The sequence below is a fragment of the Vipera ursinii genome (assembly GCF_947247035.1).
Source record: "Vipera ursinii genome assembly, chromosome: 17".
NCBI lineage: Eukaryota > Metazoa > Chordata > Lepidosauria > Squamata > Viperidae > Vipera > Vipera ursinii.
Window position 1 is genome coordinate 2326852 of NC_139530.1, and position 12089 is coordinate 2338940.

Sequence of the window (12089 nt, forward strand, 5' to 3'; positions counted from 1 at the left end):
TCGAAGTTAAACAGCTCTGCCAAGATTTTGCTAGCACCCAAGCAGTCTTTTGCTTCTCCGTTAACTGTGCCAATTTCTGAATTAAGACGAATGCCTTTGGAGCATCTGATATATCAGGAATATATCGGAAAGAATTTGTTGTGAAAGTAGGACACAATTTCTTGGGCAACAATTCAGGTGGGACATCATGCATGGGATGAAATGAAATGAGTAAATTTTTGAGATGAGCGGACGAATTTGAAGTGGCTGCTCCAGATTTTGCCTGATTTTCAAGCCTTGATAATTTACAGGTTCAACTACTCAAAGATGGGCTGGCTGAGATTTTACAGAATTTCTCTTTTATTTATTTTGATCTGCAGCATTGCCATGCTCCTTGTCCTCCTTGGCTGCAAAGTTGCCGCACCAGTAATGGCATGATAATTTATATTTGGCAATTTTGAAATGGTTTCCTCAGCCTTAATTATTTATCAGCTCTACACTGCTTTTAAATTGGGACAGTGAAGATAATGTTCTGATTTGAGGCTTTGTAATTTTTAATGTACCTTTTGTTTAGCATAAAGGATTTAGAACAAACCTAGCTGAGAATAAGAAACAGAGCCTGCAGCAAAGAATTTTGCTGAAATATAGTTCATTGCAATAATCAAAACCCTAACAATTCTTTTAAAAATGTAAAACCTTGTGTTGCTCATTTTTAAATATACCATGCTAATAAGTCATTTGAATCTCAATAACACAAGTAATAATTTTCTTCCTGGAGATGTAAGGATGTCTGAGTTTTCCAGCCTGAATGCCTTACCTAATATGCAGAAATACCAACATTGTTTCAAAAGCATTTGCTTTGCAATTGGGAGTCCTGTAAGCGTATTACTATTATCGTTGTTAATTTGCAAAACTTTGCACACATTTTCCTTTAATAGCAATGAAATGCTATTGGTGCTTTGGATAATAAGTTGATCCCCTCTTCTTTGAGGCAGCCCCTCAAATATTGGAACACTGCTATCATGTCATCCCTCTCTAGACTGTCTGTACCCAATGGCTGCAACTGTTCTTCATATGTTTAGTCTCCAGGCCTTTCATCGTCTTAGTTGCTTCTCTCTCTACTTTTTCCAAAGTCTCAACGTCTGCTTTTTAATGTGTAATTACAAAATGCCTGAAGACTAAAACAAATGAAGAACTGTTTGTGGTGACCAAAACTGGATGCAGTATTCCAGGTGTGGCCTCACTAAGGCTTTCTAAAGTGGTACAAATACTTCATATGATCTGCAGAACTTTCCTTTTCTGCTTCTGGTAAAAGAACAGAAACAGGATCGATGTTTGTAATGAAGGGGACGGTGGTAGAGTTGAATTACATCGTTGGATCTGGGAGGGGAAAAAAATATGGTAAGCGGGGGAAGGTGCGTTCAGAGAGGTTGCTGCAGATGGTCCTAAAAAAGAGTCCCTCTTCGGTTCTTAAAAGAGAATTGTTTTCCACTAACAGATAATGAACTTAAAAAATATATATATTAGTGCCGATCCAGTAAGCCTCCTTCTGTCAGGACCAACCAACTCTATTCAGTGCTTGAACTGCTTACAGCTAATAGCTTCTGTTGTTAGGCAAAGGAATTGAAAGACTTTTTACTGTGTGTTAGAACCAAGAACTGACACCCACTCCCTCGTTTGTCTTTCCTCTGTGCCAGCACAATTAAATAGAGTTGGGAGGGAATTAATGGACCCTCCCCACAGATTGCACAGAAGAATTGTCTATTCTGTTCTCCCCCCCACCCCACCCGCCTTTTTTTTTTCTGTTGCATTTTCTTCTGTCTCTTGCAATCAGACACTGCTGATCAGTGAACCAGTTTTTATTGAATTAGGTTATTTACCTAACCCTGGTTATTGAACCAGCCATCTTAACGTTTTGTTAACCTCCCCCTTGAAAGGCCCTAGGGGGATCAGAGATATTGCCAGTCAACTTCTCCTAAGAATCATTAATTCTAGGGATTTCCAATGCCCTAGTTTTTTGTTGTTGTTGCTTCCCCATGTTTCTCGTCTGGGTTGCGTTTGTGTTTTCCCCCCCAAAATCAACATTTGTTAAAAGGCTGTTCTGAAAACCTTAGGTCTCTCCTAGATTCTAGGATAAGTAACAATTGTACAGATACCCACGCTCTTTTAAAACCCCATTCTGGCTTAGATGTGTGAACCCAGTCAAAAAATGGGTAGGGAGCGCCACTGCTAAGCAACAATGTGGCTTGGTCTGATTTGAGTTTCGCATGAGGCATAGAGGTCTCGTGTTACATTCTGCAACACTGTGCATGGAGCAGGTCTCTGAATTTTCCTGAGAGTTAGAACAATTAATCCAGAAGTTGTGGATGCTCCAACACTGGCTCTTAAGAAGAGATTGGACAACCATCTGTCTGAAATGGTATAGGGTTTCCTGCCTGAGCAGGGCGTTGGACTAGAAGCCTTCCAGGTTCCCTTCCCACTCTCTTAATTCTATTATTCTCCTTGCTTTCAATGTCATTATTTGCCATTTCTTATTGGCCTGCCTCTTTAACTGAAATCCAGATATTGAAGGACTATTAGAGGTGGCAGAAAAGTCTGCTAGATTGCGAATACATGCCAAAGAGTGTAATTTACGCATTGTACTGGAAATGTTTGGTAATTCCTCACCCACACTCCCTTCTTGAAAAGAATTTAAAAGCCAACTAATAGGAATACATGACGGCACACGTACTGTGCATCTCCAGGATTTTAAAAACAAACACAGCAGCCCGTTCTGTCTTAGGTGGTTCCCTTCCTTTCCCCATCTCAAAAGAAGCATACCTTGGATTTTGTGACATCAAATCTTTATTTAGTTGCAAGGAAACTGCCTTGTTTTGACTCTGCCTGAATGGATCCTGAATAACTGCTGAAAGGACAGGCAGTCTGTTGATGCTAAATGGAGGAAAGAAAATTTTCTTCCCTCACTCGCACACCATCTGTTGTAGATACTGTGGGAGGTGGAGAAAACTGTATTTTGTGGTATTTGTAAGAGGCCCAACAGCCAGGGAGATTAAGCAAAGACAGTTGGCCAACTGAGAACAATCTGTAAGACATCTGCTGTGGTAGCTTGCTTCAGATCAGCCTTTTTCCTCTCGTGGAGAGCGAGAAAAGCAAGGAGGATTCTTCTCCAGCAGAACCATGCTACCAGATGTACGCAAGTGCCCTCCATCTGCCTAGAACACCCTGCATTTTATACATTTAAAAATGCTTAGGAGTAGCACTGAACGACTCATGTTAAAGACCCCATCTGCTGGCTTAATTCTCCCCTTAGTTTTTCAAGGTTGCCAAATTTTGTTAAGTTCAGGAGGAGTTTTAACACCTTTTCTGAAGCTTTCCTGAACACTTATCCCTTTTTAATAAAATGTGTTAATCAGAAAAGATACTCCTAGACTCCTCCTGATGTTTTGCTATCGTGGAGTAACACAGCTCTCCCCCCTACAAAGCTGATTTTAGTTTCTCAGTCTTTCAGTTATAAATTTGGTCACTCACGCAACTTGGCTTGCTAGCAGTCTACCTTAAAATCCACCCATATTTTTATATATGTTCCTTTAAATGCATATATTTTTGTACGCAGCTCTGCCTTAGCTAATTTTTTTCAACTGTTGCATTTTGTGCAGCAGTCCTCACTCCAATATAGGTTGCCTTTTTGTGGTGAATTCTAAATCTAAAAAACCCTGAATTTTGGAGAGTATCTTTGATTTGTGTGTTATTTCAAATTTTGAAAATAATTAAGCTCATCGTGAAATCTGAGCATATCTTCCAATGTCAGTTAAACAAATAACTGCCCTGTCCTTATTTTAAGAGGCCAATTTTAGTTTGGTGGAAGCTGCGAAGACATTTCCTGGACTCAATAATTCCTGCAAGATGAGACATTTTATCCATCAATGCATAAATGATTGTAGCTCACCTGAGGTTCTAATATATACAAGTTATGGAACTGACAATACTTTAACCTTTCTCTAATTGGAGAAAAAATAGTTTTCTTCCTGTAAATGTTAAACATAGATGTGGTCTATATTAAGAAGCAGCTAAATAATATCTGTGTGCCATCTATCATGCTTAGTTGCAATGGAATTACCATGGAGATCAGATTTTTTTTCATACATCCTTAGTTTGTGGTCTCTATGGCTGACTGGTTCACATCCAATTTTTGGTACACTGCGAACCTGTTCTTTGTACTTTCTGTCCACAGCAGCATTGACCTTCAAACTTGCAAAAACATAAATCTTCCTCTGTTTAAAAAAAAAACCCCAGGACATCCTTTTTTCCAAAATACTAAAATGCTAAATAATTCATCATATGACCAATCACATTCCTTCTACCTAGAAAACGGAATCCAACCAAATATAACATTCAAGATAAAATGCTCAGCAATAATGTATGTGCTTGAAAGAACAAATAAGCCTGAAGCTTGTTTATAACATATTGACCATAAACCAAAATATTCCATATCAAAAACTTTTGTCCATTAAAATATATATACATACAAAATAGTTTTTTTTTTAGTTAGGACAAAGAACTATAAGTATGTTCGGAGACATGGGGATATGTCAGAGCCGACCGAACTTGTTACACACACAACTGATCCCTTAGCCATGAAAAAGTAGCAAATAATTAATATGCTATTATTGTAATACACGGGTATTACAGTGTATACTGTAATATCTGAAGAACGTGTTCATCAGAAAGAAAATGGCATGGGCAGACAGGATAGCAAGTACAGGGAATTATATTTCACTTAACTTCAAGACAAACCAAATATAGTGGTTAATAAAATTTTGTCTGTGCCTTTGAAGTCAATGTTGACTCCTGGTACTTGACCAGACTAATCCCTGCTGTTTTCCTGCTAAGATTTTGGAAGTGGTTTGCCACTGTCTAGGACTGAGAAATAGGGACTGGCCCAAGGTCACCAGGCTGGCTCTGTGCCTAAAATGAAATTAGAACTCAGGTTCTCCTGATTTCTAGTCTGATGCCTTAATATTACACTGTCCGGTTAGTAACATACTGGCTTTAAATCCATTATTTGTTTTAACCTAAATAAATAAAAACAAGATAATAAAATAAATAAAAAGAAAAACAAACAAACATCTCAAAGGGCAGATTCCAAAGACCACTGGGTCTGTTTCTGCCATCATTTTTCTGTGTTTCTAACTTCTTCTTTTCACAATAGGGTTAACAGGCATGCTTGTGCTTTTCCAGTCACAGTACCACATACTGTATTTTCACTAGGACAAAATTGGACTCAAACCCCTGCTACTATGAAGGCTTATTGTCAATTATTTACAAATAAAGAGATATTCTCTGAGAGAATCATGAATACTCTATTGCCCAAAGGCCACTTACATTTCTCTTGTCTTTTGCTTTTTTCATAATCGCCTCTGAAATAAAAGAAACACAACAGAATTGAATCAGATGATTTCCTGAAATACTTTTCCCACTAACATCTAGCTAATGTTCTCTTGCCCTCTGCTGGAAGAAAACAATAACATGTATGCAGAAACCTGAGATTGTGTTTGGCCTACAATAAAGCAGTAGACTTCCGTTTTTGTTGCTCATACCATAGATCTTTACTTTTGAAGGTGCCATAAGACGATTTTCTGTTATTGTAAGAATATGAACAGTCTTGCACATTGTGCTAAACCATGGTTTGCCTATAAGCCACATTTATTGCGTTGACATAACTAAGGACATCATAGGATGGCTGGGATTAAAGAATGCAGGGCTAAATTGCAATTGGCTGCTTTATGGCACAATGTCAGGTGCAAATTCAACACGCTTTCCAATGTTTCAACGTGATGCATGAAATTGAGCCATTGAGTTAATTCATGAACCATAGTTCATTGCTTTATATCTGTTGGACAAAGCTTTTTCATATGACTAAAGAGAAAGAGAACATAGAGAAGCTTTTATTTCACATTGTTATATTTTTGTATCTCCAATTCTCTTATAAGAGTACAAAGAAAACAAAGGCATTAACCCTGAGCCCTACAACTTTATGGAGGATAAGAAAATATAAAATACATTAAATACATTGTTTTATTTGGGTTTTTTTTAAGTCAATCTTTAGAATTACAGGCTGTCCTCGATTTACAATTTGTTTAGTGACTAGTCAGAGTTAAAACAGCACTGACTTGTAAGCGTTTTTCACACCCACGACCGTTGCAGCATCCCCACGTGATCAAAATTCAGACACTTGGAAACCGATTCATATTTACGACGGGCAGAGTCCCGGAGTCACGTGATCCCTTTTTGCGACCTTCTGACAAGCAAAGCCAATGGGGGCAGCCCGATTCGTTTAACAACCATGTGACCAACTTAACAACTGCAGTGATTCACTTAACAACTGCGACAAGAAAGGTCAAGTGGGGCGAAACTCACTTAACAACGGCTTTTTGCTCAGCAGTGGAAATGCTGGGCTCAGTCGTGGTCATAAGTCGAGGACTACCTCCATATTTCTTTTTCCCCCCTTCCCTCCCCTGGCTGGCGGAGGAATTCTGGCAGTTGAAGTCCACAAGTCATAAAAAGGTCCAGTTTCAAGGAGAGAAGCAAGCTAGAACTAAGGAGAAACTTCCTGACAGTGAGGACAATTAACCGGTGGAACAACCTGCCTCCAGAAGCTGTGAATGCTCCAACACTGGAAGTTTTTAAGAAGAGACTGGACAGCCATTTGTCCGAAATGGTATAGGGTTTCCTGCCTGAGCAGGGGGTTGGACCAGATGACCTCCAGGGTCCCTTCCAACTTTATTATTGTTGTTTATTATTATTATTATTATTATTATTATTATTATTATTATTATTATTATTATTATTATTATTATTATTATTATTATTATTATTATTATTGTTATTTTATAAACTCCACCCTTAATACATAATTCCGAGGCAGAAGCGTCACATAAAAAAAGCCGCTTCCGCCAACCTGGCGAGCCGGACTTCGACTCTTCGCCTGGATGCTAGGCCAACCTTCGCGGTCCCAATTGGTGCACAGGTGAGTGTCCCCCACCCCTTTCCCGGGCTCCGCCCACCAGCGCCAGGTGAGGACCTCTTGACGAGCTCTGATTGGCTACGTCCCAGCTCCGAGGGGGCGGGCGGTGGTTTCAGGTGAAGTGCCAGCCCTGCCCCGGCTTTTCCTATAGGCCGGCAGGTGCGGAGAGGCGGGCGATTGGCTGGGAGGCGGAGGCGGGACCGCCATGTTGGGAGGCGGAAGAGCGGCTGCGCGGAGAACAGCTGCGGGAGGGGGGGGCGGGGTCGCTGACGGGAGCGCGCACTCGGGAGCGCGCCTCCTCTTCCTCCGCCTCCTCGGGGCAGGAAAAGAAATAATAAATCCGAAGCGAAACGAAAAAAAAAAAGAATAGCCATAATCCTAATAATAACAATCATCATCATCATCATCACCCTGCTTTCGGGAAGGGGCGGACGCGAAGGGCGACTCCGATCGCTTCCCTCTCGCCTCCTCCTCCGGGAAGTTGGAGGCAAACTTCCGCGGAGCGCCATCCTTTCCCGGAGCCAGGCGGGAAGTGCGGAGAGGCGATCATCTCATCCGGAGCCCGGCACGGAGTGGGGAGGGGTGAAGATACCTGTAAGAAGGGGAGATTCCCCCCAAAGCAGGTGAGTTTTTTTTTGTTGGGGGGGGGTGCACTGGGAGGCTGGGGGAGGGGGAGGAGTGGAGGGAGGGAAAGGGGGCAAACAGGTGAAGCCGGGAATAAAGGGGGGGGGTTTGAGGGTGAGAGGTGGGGCAAGCAGAAAAGATGCTCTCAAGCATCCCCCCTCCCCCATTATCCAAGGCAGGAAGCTAAAGAGAGTGGGGACTCCAAAGACAGGCTGGCCAGGCTATGGCTGCTTTTTTATTATTGATTTATGAAACTTTTATCTTTCTCTCCAAATAGGATCAATTGCTTTGTCGTCTTAAGAGCCGGTGGGCGGGAAGGAGCTGGATTCCAAGCTGAAAGAGGTGAGTTCTAATCCTGCCTCAAATGGAAAACTAGCAGGGCAATTTCTGGCTCCTCCCCCCCCCCCCCCCCCAGAAAGAAGATATTGGCAAGCCACTTCCGAAAAATGTTTGCAAGAGAGCGACGTGCATTTGTTCTTGTCGTCTCCAGGAGTCAAGACTGACTCCAAACCCATAACAACAGCAGTCACAACAACATTGTGTTGTTAGAGTCCACAGAGAATTTTAGGAGAAGGCCTTTCCCTTTCTACTAATATTCATAATATTCTCTCTCTCTCCACACGTCTAACTAGATCATATTGTTTAGCTGAATATAGATGAATTTGACATTTAGAAGAAGTTCAGATTGGACAGAGCCAACAGAGGATCGGAGAGAATGTAGCATCTATTACAGTTACAATTAGAATTCTCTCTGTAAATTAAGTATTAATTTGTTTTTAATTTTATTTCGGTTACTTCATAAGCTGCTTGGAGTCTATTTCTACTTCATCTCTGTAGTGGTATATAAATTGCAGTGATTATTTTGTATATTGTGAGTAAATAGGTACTGTATATAATCAGATCATATTCTGAAGCTTAGATTAGTGTGGTAGAGAATTGGTGGAAAGGATACAAACATTGTGGGTGTTATTTTGCTTTTTGTTATTATCAGCGAACACACTATTATATATAAACTCCTTCAGTCTTACTGGATTCCAAGGAGCTTAGGAACAGCAACAATAGCAAATATTGGCAACAAAGTGTACATAAATGTATTGTGTTACAGTGTATACACACACACAAACCTCTCACAATATAAACTCTCCACAGCAGATGTTAGAAGCTAGCTCACTTGGTCTAATCTCAAAAAGCTAAAGTTTCAAGCCAGTTACTAGTGGGATGGGAGACCACCTGGAAATGCCAGGGCTTTAGGCAAATGTCCCAGAAAGGGGCATCAAATTATTTCCATACTGTTGTGTGGAAAAACAAGTTGCGTGTGTGGGGAATTACTATATGATTCTGCATTTAAATAGAGGGGTGTTAAGGTGATGAAAAGCCTATGGTACACAATAAATATGCTGCCATGTGTATGCCATTTATGATGCATGTTAATGTTGTATATGCTATTTACCTTTGTGTGTATGAGCTTTATTAACATATAGCCATTTATATGTTTATTGGATCAGTTTACTGTTAGATTATATTAATAATTCATATAATTAAGTATTCCACAGTGAAAGGCATAAGCGTTAGTTGTTAATACTTCCTGCATTGCTTTCCTTTGTCACCACACCTTGCAATCCACCAGCCGCAATCAAACCTTTGTACCAAGCGGGGCTGGGGGAAAGGTGTCATAAGAAAGAGCCACCAGTATCCCTGCAGTAGACACACACATGCACACAAAGTGTCAAGGAACAGGCTTGAGAGAGGAGAGTTTTATCACTGTTCTACATAATAGTGTGTTGTAATTGCTTCTTATCTGGTGGAGGGATTGATAATGTCAGTGGAAAGTATTTATTAGCTCTACTTTGCTAGAAAGGAGCAGAAGGAAATAAAAAGTGAGATATTTGATCTGTGTCCCATCTTTGGCTTAGGTGGGGGTCCCTCTTGCCATTTTCTCCCGCAATAACAGTGGGCTTCCCTGGCTGAATGCGAACTTCAATCTGAGCTTCCGCTTTTGTCAGGCTACCTGTGGTTGGTCATACCTATCGTATGAATCAAAAGTAGTTCGATCAAAGGGAGGAAAAGGGCAAGATGATGCTATTTAATACAGTATAAAGAGGTTTTTGCAAGAGAGGAGTTTGTGTCCCACCATGAGCAAGACAACAAAAGAGTCGGTGCCAGGATGATAATAAAAAAAAGGAGATGCAAGAATTCTAATTAAATATAATTGGGCTAAATTATAGTGATAGGATATTCAGCCAGGAGGTAAACCTGGTGCTGAAAGAACAGGAAGTCTTCTCGAGAAGGTGAGCGTGTGTGGTAAGTGGGTGAGGCACTGCGAGTGGAAGGTGAAAAGGTGTGTTTTGCCTCGTCTTAAATTATAGTGTGAAGAGGGCAGTGGTGGTATGTGAGGAATGCAGTGTCTGTCTGGCAGCCCAGAAGTTACAGCAGGGGTGGGGAACTATGGCCCTTTCACGGCCTCCCAGAATTCCTGAGCCAGCCATACTAGATCTCAAATTCTGGGAGAAGTCCACAGGCCGTAAAGGGGCCGTAGTTTCCCCACCTCTAAATTACAGGATCGCTGAAGTTAGAGGCTGTCCGGGGAAAAATGGGAGGGGTTTCGATCCTTAGAGTTGCATTTGCCTAGAAATATAATGTACAAATTACTTACATATGTGAATTTTAAAATTGTGAATTTGACAAGTTTCTTAAAAGCTACAGTTGTGAGAGTCGGGTCTGTTGAAACGCTAATCTTTTTATTAAAGGTATTTGCTTTTCAGCTTTTCTAACTAAATGCGAGGAGGTTATAATTTGTTCTATACTTCGAGGGCTGTGATTAAGATAAAGACAAAATGTAATCGTTCCAATTTTTAAGACTTCCTTGAGTCAAACCCTACTGGTGATTATATGGGCATATCACGTAGTTTTCTCAACAATAATTCTCTGCTGGGATAATTGTTTGATTTATGTTTGCCTGGGTTTTCTCTTGGATCACTAATCTAAGTTTTGAACTGGTCTGACTTAGCTGCTTCTTCTTTTGTCAAAATCGCCCTTGGAAAACTTTTTATCTTTGGTTGTGAACTACCGTACTTAAGAAAAATTCCCTTTGAACAGATTATATCAAACATTTTGTAGTTTTTGCGCTTGGAAAGGAAAGGGTTTAAAATCAAGTCAAATTTGTTTGCTAAAAATAATTCAGTTTTCAAACAGGGATAACTAATGCTATTGGCCAAAATGCTACCTGGTTTGTTTTAGCAGAGGCAACATCTATTCTAGAATGTATACAATTTACATGTAATGGTGCCTAAAGTTACAAAGTTGTTTTTTCTATTGTAGCAAGAAAAGGAACATAAGCCAGCTGATTTGTTTGACTGTGTGCGTCTTTTTAGGTTTAATTCAGTATTTATTATGTTTTCCATTCCCTTGTTTTCTCTTTTATATTTTTGTCTACAGTTTTGTGTGCATGCAGAAGAAGCATAAAAATGTTGCCTGTTCATTTACTGCAACCCCTCATCATTCTTCGAATGATTTGAAAGACCGGTCTATAAAACGAGGGCATCTGAATGTTGCATAGTATCATGCCTAGCACAATGGGATCAAAAATGAACACGAAGAAAGACTCCATTAGAGTAAAAACTCATTATAATGGGTAAGTTGCATTAAGGGTGTTTATGCAATGTATTCTTCACTCATGTCGTTCAAGCCGTACACGTAGTCCTTGACTTACAACGATTCATTTAGGGTCCTTTAGGAGTTGCTGAAAAATGGGATTTACAACCTGTCCTTGCACTTATGATCATCGCAGCATCTCCATGGCCACATGATCAAAATTCAGATGCTTGGCAACTGGCATGTACTTCCTACTGTTGCAGAACTCCAGGTCACATGATGACCGTTTGTGACCTTTCGAGCTGGCTTCCAACAAATGAAATCCATGGGGGAAGGCAGACTTGCTTTACTCACCAACAACTGCAGGGATTCACTTAACCCAGGTCAAAAAAGGTCATAAAATTGAGTGTGACTCACTTAACAACTGCCTTGCATAGCGACAGAAATTCTGGTCCTCCTAGCTTCATTTCAGACCTTCTTTTATTTTCACACATTGTAAAACGGACTTGGTGAAAAACCTTAGCCAGCGCCACATGCTCTGTTTCCCATCACCGTCAGTAGCAAGGGGTTTAAACTGACACAATGTAGAATTCTTTAATTACTCGGTCTGGGTTTATTGATCACACCTAAAGGGTGGTATAAATGATTTTACTAAACCTTGCCACCATGCAGAGGATTTCTATTTTTATATGACGTGTCACACATTGTGAAGGCGCCGACATCAAGACACAAAATTAGCGTCAGGAATTGTTCAGGAAGGCGTTAAATTATTTACGATGTCTATTTCGGGTGCAGAAATAGTATGACTAAATTGAAGTCTTGCAAGCATGAGGAAGTTGTACTATTCATGTTTGCTAATGTGCCTCCCTGA

General features: G+C 40.5%; 1 protein-coding gene across 1 annotated transcript in view; it reads left to right on the forward strand.

Moving 5' to 3' along the window:
• The first annotated feature begins 7196 nt into the window (after positions 1–7196).
• Positions 7197–12089, forward strand: part of PRKCZ (protein kinase C zeta) — a 41258-nt gene continuing 36365 nt past the window's right edge. The window contains exons 1-3 of the mRNA XM_083375798.1: positions 7197–7626; positions 7905–7969; positions 11063–11258. Coding sequence (XP_083231924.1) covers positions 11173–11258 — 86 coding nt within the window. The 5' untranslated portion in view covers positions 7197–7626; positions 7905–7969; positions 11063–11172. The remainder of the gene's footprint in view (positions 7627–7904; positions 7970–11062; positions 11259–12089) is intronic.